This window comes from Phycodurus eques, chromosome 13 (assembly GCF_024500275.1).
Source record: "Phycodurus eques isolate BA_2022a chromosome 13, UOR_Pequ_1.1, whole genome shotgun sequence".
Taxonomy (NCBI): Eukaryota; Metazoa; Chordata; class Actinopteri; order Syngnathiformes; family Syngnathidae; genus Phycodurus; species Phycodurus eques.
In genome coordinates this window covers 26275692-26290332 of record NC_084537.1, presented here as the reverse complement: position 1 = coordinate 26290332, position 14641 = coordinate 26275692, and the positions used below count along the sequence as shown (strand labels likewise).

Sequence of the window (14641 nt, the reverse complement as noted above, 5' to 3'; positions counted from 1 at the left end):
TACATTGTCAACGTTGCATCAAGAAGTTCAAAAGTGTCTTGCCGCCCATGTGGAGAAAGAAAGCAAGTGTAACAAGTGTAGCACTGTAAAGGTATCATTTGTATTTATTTACTGAGGTTATTTTTGGTTTTTCAAATTTATTGTTTATTTCATGATTCAACTGTAGAATATGCTTGTGTTTAGGTTAAGCGGTAGTGATGTTGCAATTTAAATGTTTTTTGTCATTGGTTATTTTTCCAGATTTTCTAATAGAACTTTTATTCAATTGAAGTACATTCTTATTTTTAACATTACTTTTTATAACTCATTGGTTAATAATAAGTGGGTCAGATTTTCCTTATACCTACTGTCGCTGATTATCTTTTTCTGTTTGAGTAATATCACTCGATCAAGCCTTTTCTAACATTCCATACTGCAAAATAAATCAAGTAAGTATGATTGTTGCCGATATCAGATTGGACCGGAAGTGAAAAAGTTGGATCGGGACAGCCCGAGAAAATACTTTTCAGAGGGCAAATTCCTGCCTAATTTCTACATTAATAATCACTTCCATGTTTCTTGATTTTATTTATTTTTTTTGTTTTGTTTTTTTCCCGTAATATTCTCGTTTGTAGAGATGAATTTGAGGTCTTTTAAGCTATAATCATCCAAATTATACACACACACACACACTTACACACGAAATGCATATATACCCTCATGAACTATTTCACTCTGGCTGTGTGCAGCGCATCCCTATAAAACGAGTTTGACTTTTTCAATTCAACTACATAACTAAATTATGCTTTTGACACGATTGTAATCGTTTCAGATGTAGCTGTACTCATCACCTTCTCACCTCTTCTCTCATCCTCACCTGCTCATCCTTTCATCCTCCTCTCTATCTTCCGACCATCTCTCCTCTCCTGTTCATCTTCTCACCTTCGGTTATCCTTTTTTCTTTCGTCCTCCTCATTTCCACATTTCACATCATCTCATCGTCTTATTCTCCCTGTCCCGTTCTCTCCTTGTTCTCATCCTCGTGTTCTCCTCTTTCATCCTCATCATGCCATCCTCTCTTCCTCACCACATCTTCTCACGTCATCCTCCTTTCATCCTCTCCTCTGCATGTGCGTTTCTATGACGGGGAGTGTATGTAATCTTAATCTTATGTAATCTACTGCAACAATTAATCGATTGATTCGACAACTAATCGCTGCTCAAATTAATTGATTTTGAGTGCTGATTAATCATTTAGAGACGAACCTAAAATTGTCTAAATTTCCAGATTTCAGTCTCCCAACAGTAAATATTCTCCGATTGTGTTTACCTCCATGAAAGCAGACTGATTATGTTGGTGTTTTTTCAAAATAAGACACTTTCAAACATCTGCTTTTACTTTGGTTAATACGATCAACATTTTTGCCGAGTTTCTGACTGTTGTTGTGGACCAAATCAGGAAGTGAATCATATCATCATCAACTGCATTGTCCATTTGAAATAATGAATCAGATTCATCGATTAATGCAATAATCTAATTGTCATATTAATCGATTAAAGTAATCGTTAGTTGCAGTCTTAATATAATCGTCTGTGTGCGGGCGTGCTGTTGTGAGTGAGCGAATGAGCGAGTGAAGCGGCGTGACTTGCGCGTGCGTGTTTGTGTGCTGCAGTTAGTACCTCCGATCGGGATGCTGAACAACCCCATGAACGCCGTCACCACCAAGTTTGTGCGCACGTCCACCAACAAAGTCAAATGTCCCGTCTTTGTTATCCGGGTGAGTTTCTGACGCGCAGCACAGGAAGTGCTTCACACAGACAGGATGTTTGTATCAATGGGTTGACGCGTGAGTGTGTGTGTGCGTGCGTGTGCGTGCAGTGGACTCCTGAGGGGCGTCGGCTGGTGACGGGAGCGTCAAGCGGCGAGTTCACACTGTGGAACGGACTGACGTTCAACTTTGAGACCATTTTACAGGTGAACACGTGCATTGTCACTTCTTGGATGAGCAAAGTGCAGTAAATCCCCACCAATAGCCAAAAGTCATTGAGGATTCCCTAAAAAAAAAAAAGTTTACAAGTGCTGATGTTAGCTCACTGATCGCAATGGACATTTCTCGTTGTCAAATGGAGTCCAAACGTTCACTGCCACCACCGAATATACCCGTCAAGTAAGTTTTTTTTAACAGGTAGGCGTGGGGGAGAGTCTCGCCCAACTAGAAATTCAGGTTTGGAAAACCACTGTTTTGACCATCAGATGCCTGTAGATGGCTGCGCCGCATCGCTTTGGATTTGAGATCAGCACAGCTTTCAAGTAGAAGATAATAATGAGGCCAGGGAGAGAAATGCAAACACGTTGGAAGTTGGATATGTTTGGGCAACTCACTCTCCACCAAAGTACAACGGCTGAAAGAAATGTATAACACATCACCATTTTTCTCACTAGATATATTTTCAAAGGTGCCATTGACATGAGATTTTCACCAGATGTTGGGAAAACCCCAAGTAATCCATACATACAAAGAAAGTAGATCAAATTAGATCAGAAATGAAGTTGTGTGTAATAATGTGAAATGACACAGAGAAAAGTATTGAACACATGAAGGGAGCTGCAAATAGGCATGGAAAGCCAAGATAACACCTGAAATCTATCAATAAACAGCAATCCCCACCCCCTTGTCAGTGCAAATGAATATCAGCTCGTTCAGTCCTCATTGATGGCCTCCAAAAAGGTCTCATTGCCGAGGTGTGAGTCAAGACACCTCTCGTGATGGGTAAGAGCAGAGAGCTGTCTCAAGACCATCGCAAACTAAATGTTGCAAAACATAACAATGGCATTGGTTATAGGCGCATATCGAAGCTTCTGAACGTTCCAGTGAGCACGGTTGGGGCCATAATACGGAAGTGGAACGCCAAACATACCACCATAAATTCGCCTCCTCCAGGTGCTCCTTGCAGAGGAGTGCAAAGAATAATCAGAATAGTTGTCCAAGAGCCAAGGGCCAACTGTGGAGTGCTTCAAAAGGACGTGGAATTAGCAGGTACTGTTGTCACAAGAAAAACAGTGACTAATGCACTTCGCCGCCATGGGCTGTATGCACGCTCACCACGTAAGACCCCATTGCTGAAAAAAAGTATGTCAAAGTTTGCAGAACAACATTTGGACAAGCCAGTTAAGTACTGGGAGAATATAATCTAGTCGGATGAGAGCAAAATTGAACTTTTTGGATGCCATAATGCACACCACGTTTGGAGGAGAAATGGCACTGCACATCACCCTAAAAACACCATACCAACAGTGAAGTTCGGAGGTGGGAACACGATGGTGTGGGGCTGCTTCTCAGCAAATGGTACTGGTGAACTTCACATTATTGAAGGAAAGATGAATAGGCAAATCTACCGAGACATTCTTGACAAAAATCTGCTGCCATCTATGAGGAGGATGAAAATGAAACGAAGGTGGACAGCAGGATAATGATCCAAAACATACTGTCAAGGAAACCATTTTCTTCCGCTTATCCAACGTTGGGTCACGGGAGCAGTAGCTTTAGCAGGGAAGCCCAGACTTCCCGCTCCGCAGCCGCTTCCTCCAGCTCTTCCGAGGAGATCCCGAGGCATTCCCAGGCAAGCCGAGAGACGTAGTCGCTCCAGCGTGTCCTGGGTCGTCACCGGGGAGGCGTCCAGGAGGCATCCTAAACAGATGCCCAAGCCACCTCATCTGGCTCCTCTTAATGCGGAGAAGCAGTGGGTCTACTCTGAGCCTCTCCCGGATGACCGAGCTTCTCACCCTATCTCTGAGGGAGAGCCCGGACACCCTGCGAAGGAAACTAATTTCGGCCGCTTGTATCCGGGATCTTGTTCTTTCGGTCATTCTCCCGTTCCATTCTTCCCTCACTCGTGAAAAAGACCCCAAGATATTTGAACCCCTCCAGCTGGGGCAGGATCTCATCCCCGACCCGGAAAGGGCACGCCACCCTTTTTCGACTGAGGACCATGGCTTCAGATTTGGAGGTGCTGATTCTCAGCCCAGCCGCTTCACACTCTGCTGCGAACCGCTCCAGTGAGAGTTGGAGATCACGGCTTGATGAAGCCATAGAACCGCATCATCTGCAAAAAGCAAAGATGCAATATTGAGGCCACCAATACGGACTCCCTCTACGCTTCGGCTGCGCCGAGAAATTATGTCCATAAAAGTTATGAACAGAATCGGTGACAAAGAGCAGCCTTGGCGGAGTACAACCCTCACCGGACACGAGTCCGACTTACTGCTGGCAATCCGGACAAAACTCTGACACTGGTCGTACAGGGACCGAACAGCCCGTATCAGGGCGTTCAGCACCCCATACTCCCGAAGTACCCCCCACAGGACTTCCCGAGGGACACGGTCGAACGCCTTCGCTAAGTCCACAAAACACATGTAGACTGGTTGAGCGAACTCCCATGCACCCTCGAGGACCCTGCCACGGGGGAAGAGCTGGTCCACGGCCAGGACGAAAACCACACTGCTCCTCCTCAATCTGAGATTCGACTTCCCGGCGAACCCTCCTCTCCAGCACCCCTGAATAGACCTTACCAGGAAGGCTGAGGAGTGTGATCCCCCTCAATTGCTTCCCTCCCCCAAAAAATAAAGCCACTAGAATGGCCCAGCCAATCACCTGACTTGAATCTAATCCAAAAGCTGTGGAAAGAACTGAAACTCAAGGTCCACAAAAGAAGTGATCGGTATCGGCCGATGATTAGCATTTTATGCTGATCGGCTTTCATGTCATAATTCGCCGAGCCGATCAATGACGTCATCGATCGGCTCCGACTTTTAACTCCGCGTCGCCGTTGCGTATGAATCCAAAAGATAGTTTATTTTTAGCCTTGTCACATGTCTTGTGGCGCAGTACTGTAACTATCAGACGGCCAATAAAGTTTTTTTCAAACTTGTCGGTGAAAAAACACGTCGTCGGTATGGGACTATTTTGCGGTGTCTCAGACAAACAACACGCAAGTTATTTGCAGTCTGTGCACACCTGAAGTACGTCGTGGGGAACGTCATCTAAATGTTTCAACACACCAAATTTGATCGGGCACCTGAAGAATGTACACGAGGAGTAGCACGCCGCGTTCAAGCAACGTAGCGTGGGGGGAAAAAAAAAGGAAAAGCTAAATGGACGCAAACTCTGGACAACACCTAGCCATATATCCGGGACAGTGAGAAAGTTAGAGTAAGCATGTCATAAACCGTATTTATTAAAGTAATTTAAATGCAATAATTTAATTACAGTAAGTTAGCAACCATTATTTTGTCATGTTGTAATGTTGATTTGAACTAAATCTCCCCTAGAGGTCATTGATGTTTTAACTTTTTTCTAAAATGCTAGAGAATCAATTTGAAGATGCAGTACTCGGTATACAGTACACAAGTATATAGATGTCAATGTGTCATGTAAATAGACTCATTGCTCCATCTTGTGATCGGTTATCAGTTTTTTAAACTTGCTGATCGGCCCCAAAATCTTGATCGTGTAAAGCCTGAAACTGACGTTCAACTCGAGCCACGCGGTGAATCCGCATCGAATAGATCAGTTAAAAAAAATATGAATTTACAAATCTGCGAATGCGGAACCGCGAATATGTGGGGGTTGACTGGCGGTAATTTTTTTAATTGCGACTTGGCAGGCGTTCTCAGGCTTTCGTGTGGTTGTTTTTGTCTGACTTGTTACTTTTGTGACCTCAGGCCCACGACAGTCCGGTGCGCGCCATGACGTGGTCTCACAACGACATGTGGATGCTAACGGCGGACCACGGCGGCTACGTCAAGTACTGGCAGTCCAACATGAACAACGTGAAGATGTTCCAGGCGCACAAGGAGGCCGTGAGAGAAGCCAGGTTTACACCCCATCTCCACTTTTCCCTTCTCGAGCAGCGCCCGGGCGGCGCTTGCTTGCTCACGTCTTCTTCGTGTGTGTGCTAATAAAGTGGCGTCAATAAAGGCCAGACCGGCACTCCGGCAGGGATCAATAAAGTTGATCGCACTTGACGCTTCCTGTGTATGAACGCCACCTAGCTGCCAGCACGTGCAACACCAGGTACCGCCCGAGCGTCCACGAAGGCCGCGGTGTTAGCCTAGCTTAGCACTAGCGCCCCCGCGTCGCTCAGTCACGTGACAGGAAGAGGACGTTCAAGAGTTGAAATACAGAAGCAAACCTTTTCTTAGCTTGCATCCAAAGCTTCATGCTGGTGCTTGATTTGAGTACCTGCACATCACCATACTACCCGCCCTCAACCCATAACTCACTCCAAACCTGTACCACAACTTAGTCCTAAACCTAGAACACAGTCCTAAACATTGGCCTGAACATAGACTTGAATTCTTTGCATAACTTCAACCTAAATCTTGAACTCAGTCCTAAACATAGACCTGAACTGAGTCCTGAAGCTTGAACTGAGCCCACAACCTAGACCACAACTCAATCCTAAACGCAGACCTGAAATTCTGTGCTAAAACTAGACCTGATTTCAGTCGTGAACCACCACCTGAACTTAGTCCATAGACCCGAACTCAGTGTTGAACCTGGAACTCTGTTCTAAACATAGACCTGAACTCGTTCCTGAACCTAGACTTGAATTCAGTGCCGAGTTCCAACCTGAACCTTGAACTCAGTCCTATACCTAGATCTGCAACTTGGTCCTAAACTTTGAACTCAGTCCTAAACCTAGACCTGATTTTAGTTGTGAACCCACACCTAAACTCGATCCTAAATTGAGACCTGAACTTTGTGCTGAACCTTGAACGGAGACCTGATCCTTAAACCCAGAAGAGAACTCCGTCTTCAACCTACAGCTGAACTCAGTCCTGAACCTAGACTTGAATTCAGTGCTGAGCTGCAACTTAAATGTTGAACTCAGTCCCAAACTAAGATCTAAACTTAGACCTGTCCTGAATGTTGAACTCAGTCCCCAACGTACACCATAATTTAGGCCTAAACCTAGATCTGAAACTAACTCCTAAACTTTGAACTCATTCCTAGACCTGATTTCAGTGCTGAACCTTGAACTCAGACCTGATCCTTAAACTCAGAAGTGAACTCAGTGCTCCACCTATATCTGAACTTAATCCTCAACCTCAGTCCTAAACCTAGACCCGAATTCAAACGCGAACCTAGACTTGAATTCAGTGCTGCTCTCCAACCGAATCCTTGAACACTACCAAAAACCAAGATCTAAACGTAGACCTGATTTCAGTCCTTAACCTATACCTGAAAACAGTCCTAACCCTAGACTAGAACTCGGTCCTAAAACTTGAATTCAGTCCTGAACCTAGATCTGATTTCAATGCTGAAGCCGAAGGGCGGCCCCTCCAAGTGTTCGCTTTGGTTCCATCTGTCGGCCCAGCGGAATGCGCCGGGGAGCAGTTCAGACAAGTAGGTGGAGGGATTGTGAAACAAATGATCGAATGTGAAAGCTCGACGTCGGTCCCAAAGCCAGATGTAAAACCAGACTTGAACTTTGACCTTGTCCCGACGGCATGTAGGAGAGCTGAGCTGTCTTTCGCTGAACTTGATGACTGGGTTGTTTGCGATGAGGATGCCTCGACTTCCGTGTTTTCCATGGTCTCGTGAGAGCTGTGAAACATTTCCTTCCGGGACATTCATACATGTATGCTGAATATATGTCAGGAGGCGTGTATGTATGAGCCACACTGCAGTTGTCGGGCCTCGATGGAGGTCTTCTCGCTACTCTTGTTGACTTTGGATTTTGATGATCGCTCGACCCCCGCCTGTCAGTTGAATAAAAACATCATCATGAGAGGCTGACTTGTTGTTACAGTTGGCGTCCAGCAGGGGGAGACATTCTGTGTAGGCCAGCATGCCCAAGTTGATCTTGGACTGATTGACAGTTTCCTCACATTGTGAAATGCTTTCCAAGTCAAAAATGAATGAAACTGAATTTCACTGTGAAAATCCAGAGATGAGTTTAAGAAAATAAAAGTACAAGCAACATTTTGACTTGTATTGTCACGTGGACACGTCTCAGTCGCCATGGAAACGATTGTCCTGCCGCCATGTTACTGTGGACCCTCAAGTGGTCTTCAGCTCATCAACCGGAATGATGAAGTAGAGGATGTGTCACTTCCTGTGTGTGACATGTCAATTCCTGTGTGTCCTCTCTAGTTTCTCGCCCACTGATAGTAAGTTCGCCACCTGCTCAGATGACGGCACCGTTCGGATTTGGGACTTCCAGCGCTGCCATGAGGAGCGCATCCTTCGAGGTAGTAGCCCCCCCTCCCCCTTTTCATTCATTTATTTCTTCCCTACACACCACACCTATGTGATGCTGCATTCAGCTAGCTCGTGAGTACGCCTACAAAATATGGCCTAAAAAAATTTTTAAACCCAGTTTTAATCAATCCACCTTGTTAAAAAAAGCAAATATTAACATTCAACACAAGTTTTTTTTTTTTTTTTTTTTTTTTTTTTTTTCTTCCTTTTCCTGCTTCTGGAATTTTCATTATTTCTGATTCCAAAGAAGCTTTGAAAATTTTTTCCCAGCACTAACTCTCATTAACTTCTACACATATAATAAATAGAATTATTTATTGTATTTTTTTGGTATACAGATGAGAAACTGCCCACTGTAGTCAAAACATGTCAACACCATCCTTTATGAATGAAAATTTGCTGCAATTAACAATAATTTCAATAATCGATGAATCTGTCGCGCTGGCACGTTGGTCGACTCAATCTGATCGAGAGATTCCATCCCTTTATTCAAAATCAGGACGTTTTCAAATTGACATTGCGGAAAATACCCAAACATAAATTGATGATTCAGTTCCAGGTTTGGTCCTTAACATCCGTTGGAAAATCAGCAAAAATTGTTGATCATTGTGAATGTTTTCTTTTGAAAAAACACAAAGATAATCTGCTTTCGTGAAGGACGACAGAAATTGATTTACTGTTCAGGGGCCGAAATCTGAAAATTTTGACAATTTTAAGTTCGTCTCTGAATGATGAATTGATTTTCAAAATAGCTGTTTGATTAATTTAATAAATGATTAGTTGTCGAGTTATGGATTAATTATGACACCTCCAATTTAAAAATGTTCAACAATGTAACATCAAAAGTCAGAGTGACGGCCGTCAGCTCTCTCACACTCTTTTCTCATGTCGAGTTGTGCAGGTGAGGCAAGGCCAGCTCGGCAAAATATTTGCGGCTTGGAAGCACATACCTCAGGTCAAAACTTTGCAACAGGAGGAATACATGCGTAACGTAAAAATGGCCAATGCGCCGCGCAGTGGCGGTTCTGGGTTCTGGGGTGGGGTTGCCCCCCACTGAAATCCCCCGTTGTCAAAATGGATAGGATGTGACCGGACTACTCTGTCATAATTTTCAATCTGCATAATTTGATTCTTTCTCAGCATACCTCCTGGAGCCTTTTGATTTAGCTGCCGCTCAGGCAAGCCCTTCTCCAATTGGCTGACAGGTTTCACTTCAAAATATCCACCAATAAGCTTGTACCGAGGGAGGGCTTCTCCAACTGGACGCGTCAAAATAACAGTGACATTTCAAACGGCTTCACTTGCGCTAAAAGGTTGATTCAAATCGCGCAAGTGGAAAATTATCGGTGAAAGGAGCCATAAAATCGGTCACGTAACGTCGGTCAGCAAGCTGTTTGGCCTCAATTTATTTGCTATGGAGCATTCTAGAGAGCTTTGAAGTGCTCATTCCATGTTTTTGAGAAAATTCCACGAAGATGGTGGCCGTTGTCACATTGCTAGTAACACAATGAGCGAGTAAAGCTTAAACAAGCCCAACGTGCGTTTGTGTGCGTATGCAGGTCACGGTGCCGATGTGAAGTGCGTGGACTGGCACCCCACTAAAGGTCTGGTGGTGTCCGGCAGCAAAGACAGTCAGCAGCCCATCAAATTCTGGGACCCCAAGACCGGACAGAGTCTAGCAACCTTGTGAGTGGGACCCCGCGTCTACATCGCCGCTTCCCGACCTCCGAGCCACTTGAGAACACTCGTACGACTAACCACCAAACGAAATTGTCACAAAAAGTATCAGGTGTTCCCCCGCTCTTGTGTTTATTTATTTATTAATATTTGGCCCATTAGTTTTCTGTTGCTTTTTACGGTATACTTCACATACTGTAATACTCTGGCATGTGGGAAAGAAGAACCACAGTTGCAAATGCACGTCTGTCGTTTATTGAACAGCAAAACGCAATGTGTGCACTCATGCAAGAGCTGCTTTCGGCCACAGCTCACACCCAGACTCTCGCACGCAAACACGCTGACATCACATGCCACCCCATCAGGCCCCGCCTCTTAAAGGCATGTACAATACATACAGTATTTACTATAAATTTTTGGTCTTCAAATATGTTTACAGTGTTTTTTTAAAAATGGTTTAATACGTTTAAAGGATGTTGGAGGGGTAAAACAAAAAACATGTTTTTTATTTGGTCGTCGTTATAGTGGGTGTGGAACGTATCGCCTGCGATAAACGGGGGCCGTGGGGGGGGTCATGATGATCTCATCTCGATTGACTTACTCGATGTAAAATATACTTCGCTGGAATAGATAGATGAACTAAGAGAGATTTGTAGTCCACAACAGTTTTGCCCCAATCATATGAAAGTGGCTCGTTTCCTGTGGCGATGACCTCTCACGGCACAGCGCTTGGGAATGACTGCTTGAAATGACCTCAGTCCTGTAGCGTGCGTGACCTTTCACCTGGGCCCGCCCTCAGACACGCCCACAAGAACACAGTGATGGAGGTGAAGTGGAACACCAACGGCAACTGGCTGCTGACAGCGTCGCGCGACCACCTGTGCAAACTCTTCGACATCCGTAACCTGAAGGACGAGCTGCAGGTTTTCCGAGGACACAAAAAGGAAGCCACAGGTGAGAAATCGCCGTGACACGCGGCACCCATCCCACGTGTCACCCCCATGCTAACAGAATCCCACTTGTCACTATGCGCATGCCAACTAAGCATAACTACAGTGGTGTGGAAAAAGTGTTTGCCCCCTTCCTGATTTCTTATTTTTTATACGTTTGTCACACATAAGTGTTTCCCATCGTCAAACAAATTTAAATAGTCAAAGACAACACAAGTAAACAGAATGCTTTTTTTTTTTTTTTTTTAATGGTTTTTAAGGGAGAAAAAAAATCAAAACCTGCATGGGCCTATGTGGAAAAAGTGATTGTCTCCCCTGTTAAAACATAACTGTGGTTTATCATACCGGATAATTTCTCTAGCCACGCCTTATACTGCCACGCCTAAATCAAGAAATCACTTACAAATGGAAGGAGACCAAAAGATCCTCAAATGGTAGACAACATCATGCCGAGATTTAAAGATATTCAGGAACAAATGTGAGAGAAAGTAATTGAAAGCTGTTAGTGTGGAAAAGGTTATAAAGCCATTTCTAAAGCTTTGGGACTCCAGCGAGAGCCATTACCCAGAAATAGCGAAAACATCGAACATTGGTGAACCTGTGGCCGGCCGACCACAATTACCCCAAGACTGCAGTGATGACTCACCCAAGATGTCCCAAAAGACTGCGCAACAACATCCAAAGAACTGCAGGCCTCACTTGTCTCAGATTAGGTCAGTGTTTATGACTGTGTTATGACCATAAGAAAGAGACTGGGCAAAAATGGCCTGCATGACAGAGTTTGTTGGATTTATCTTACCAAACATTATCATGAATAAACACAAAAGGAATGAAGACGTTGGTCATTTTACTCATGAGGAGGGCGCATGGGAGATTGTTCAGGTTACAGCCTCTCAACACGCTCTAAACGATCTCCCCCGTCGCTCCTACATTGATTTGAAAATAGGAGGGTTCTACAAGACATAATGTTCTAAGCATTAAGACACAACACAAAACATAGGACCAGACGACACCCGTCCCGTCCCCGACCACATCCGATCACGTCCTTGGTCAAGGCGCCCTTCCATCAAATGTTGCTGAGTCATCTTCTTGAAGGCGAGACATCTTTCTGTCTAAATATTGTCCATAATACTAATGCAAGCTACTAATGCAAAATACTAATGCAAGCTAAGCAAATAAATGATAACTACTAAAATATATCTAACAGAGTTCCAAGGCGAAAGCCACCGTTGAGCAAAAAGAACAAGAAGACATCTTGATGAGCCCCAAGACGTTTGGGAAGGTACTCTGTGGTCTGACGAGATAAAAGTTGAACTTTTTGGAAGGTGTGTGTCTCATTACATCTGGTGTAATAGAAACACCGCATTTCAGAAAAAGAACATCATACCAACAGTAAAATATGGTGCTGGTAGCAGTGGGATGGCCTGGGGCTGTTTTGGTACTTCAGGACCTGGGAGACTTGTGATAAGTGGGACCCCTGAATTCTGCTCTCTACCCAAAAATCCTGAAGGAGAATGTCCGGCCATCTGTTCGTGACCTCAAGCTGAAACGAACTTGGTTTCTGCAGCAGGACAATGATCCAAAATGCACCAGCAAGTCCACCTCTGAATGGCTGAAGAAAAACAAAATGAAGACTTTGGAGTGGCCTAATCAAAGTCCTGACCTGAATCCTATTGAGATGCTGTGGCATGACCTTAAGAAAAGAACCCTCCAATGTGGCTGCATTACAACAATTCTGCAAGGATAAGTGGGCCAAAATTCCTTCACAGCGCTTTAAGTGACTCATTGCAAGTTATGGCAAACGTTTGATTGCAGTTATTGCTGCTAAGTGTGGCCCAACTAGTTTGTGGATTTACGGGGAAATCACTTTTTCAAACCACTGTACCTTGCCGTCCGTCCATTTTGTTAAGAGCTTCTCTTCATTGAGGTTGCGGTTGAGCGGGAACATTAAAAAGTTGCCCATTTTCCAGGAAAAAAGTCACAATGTTTGACAGCAAATTAATATTTTTGGGGGGGGGTTGAAATGTTTAAAAAAGAGCGGATCCCGTGCAGACGTGTCAAACTTGTCTTTGTCACTGGCCACATTGTTGTTCGTTTTTTTCTCAGAGGGTCGTTATGACTGAAACCATATGAATGTTTAATTGCATTGTCATATTATTGCAGAAGTAAACAACAAATTGATGGTTAGCTGGTTTTAAAATCAGAAGTCAAGGATCATAGTTCCAACTATTGTTCCAGTTACTGCGATTTAGTAACCCCACAAATGCTTTTACAGTAGCTTAACGTTTATTACATAAGACAGTTTGATATTTTGGAGCTGACGCACATGATTTGCTTTCGCGGGCCACATAAAAGACTGTGGCGGGCCAGATCTGGCCCCCGGGCCATGAGTTGGACACCTGTGGAGTAAGGGGACATGGGAAGGGATGAAAAGAAATTGTTTCTTGTGCGCTCGAGACGCATTTGCTTTTTTTGTTTTCCTCACGTCCCTTGAGAGCAGTGATTTCCAACCTTTATGGAGCCAAGGCACATATTTTACAATTGAAACATTTCACGGCACACCCACAAACAAAAATGTCACAAAAAGTGGATACATTCATTACTGTATGTACTTCCTGTCACTATGCCTCACTGGCATAAAGATACATTAATACATAATTTCTTGAGAAATGAAGTAACATTTGATCATTTCCCGCAGCACACCTGAAGAGCGCTCACGGCACACTAATCTGCCCAGGCACACTGGTTGGGAATCCCTGCTTTAGAGGTTTTCCTTTTTTTCCTTTATCTTTTTTAACTTCAACAACTGCAACAATTTTTCAATCACAGAGTAGCCCGCTCACATTGTTATCCACTCACACACACAGACACACAATTACCCACTCACAGATACTCATCCACACACACACGAGCAATTCACTCACACTCTCTGTCTACCTATTTTAAACTAGCTAAATTGGTGATACTGGTGAAATTTCAGAAATCAAACTGTGAAATATAAAGCTAGAATTAATTGAATTACAGTATTTATGCTTTTTAAACAAGTTGCATTAACAGCACTTTTGTGATGCCCTCTACTCCTGAAGTTTTTGAAAGCACTCCACTAGTTTGTTTTAAGTGTTTTTCACTAGCCTGTTGTGCAGTACATTATTCATGAAATAAGCTGCTGCATAGAATTAAAAAAATGCAACAGCAACACTTTTCACACTGTAGCGGTGTCACTTTTAAAGCTTTTAAACAAACATCAGTATACCAACAGTTTAGAGATATAACAAAGGGCAAAACGTGAAGGATAATCCCCCAGCCTCCTTCACGTTCTACAACCCGAATTCCAATGAAGGTGGGACGTTGTGTTAAACATAAATAAATAACGGAATACAATGATTTGCAAATCATGTTCAACCTATATTTATTGAATACACTACAAAGACAAGATATGTAATGTTCAAACTGATAAACTTTGTTTTTAGCAAATCATCATGAACTTCGAATTTTATGGCTGCAATACGTTCCAAAAAAGCTGGGACACGGTCATGTTTACCACTGTGTTACATCACCTTTTCTTTGAACAACATTCAATCAACGTTGGAAGGTGACACTGGTCATCTGGAGACGCCATGAGATGTAACTTGTCCATGTGCCCGTCCGTGTTTGTGTGTGCCAGCAGGCGAGAGACACTGGCACACTGCACTGGCTGCTTATTGAAACACTGCATGCGCTGGGTGATATGTTGTCGTTTTTACCGCCATGAGATGTAACTTGTTAACT

General features: G+C 43.8%; 1 protein-coding gene across 7 annotated transcripts in view; it reads left to right on the top strand.

The window, feature by feature from the left end:
* The window catches only part of wdr33 (WD repeat domain 33), a 32997-nt gene that overhangs the window by 3790 nt on the left and 14566 nt on the right, over positions 1 to 14641 (top strand). For 6 of the 7 annotated variants that reach the window (XM_061693356.1, XM_061693355.1, XM_061693354.1 and 3 more), the window contains exons 4-9: positions 1653 to 1757; positions 1859 to 1954; positions 5702 to 5853; positions 8139 to 8236; positions 9806 to 9932; positions 10723 to 10877. In XM_061693356.1, the coding sequence (XP_061549340.1) occupies positions 1653 to 1757; positions 1859 to 1954; positions 5702 to 5853; positions 8139 to 8236; positions 9806 to 9932; positions 10723 to 10877 (733 nt within the window). Of the gene's footprint in view, positions 1 to 1595; positions 1758 to 1858; positions 1955 to 5701; positions 5854 to 8138; positions 8237 to 9805; positions 9933 to 10722; positions 10878 to 14641 lie in introns of all 7 variants that reach the window. The other variant, XM_061693357.1, reaches the window with a different exon arrangement.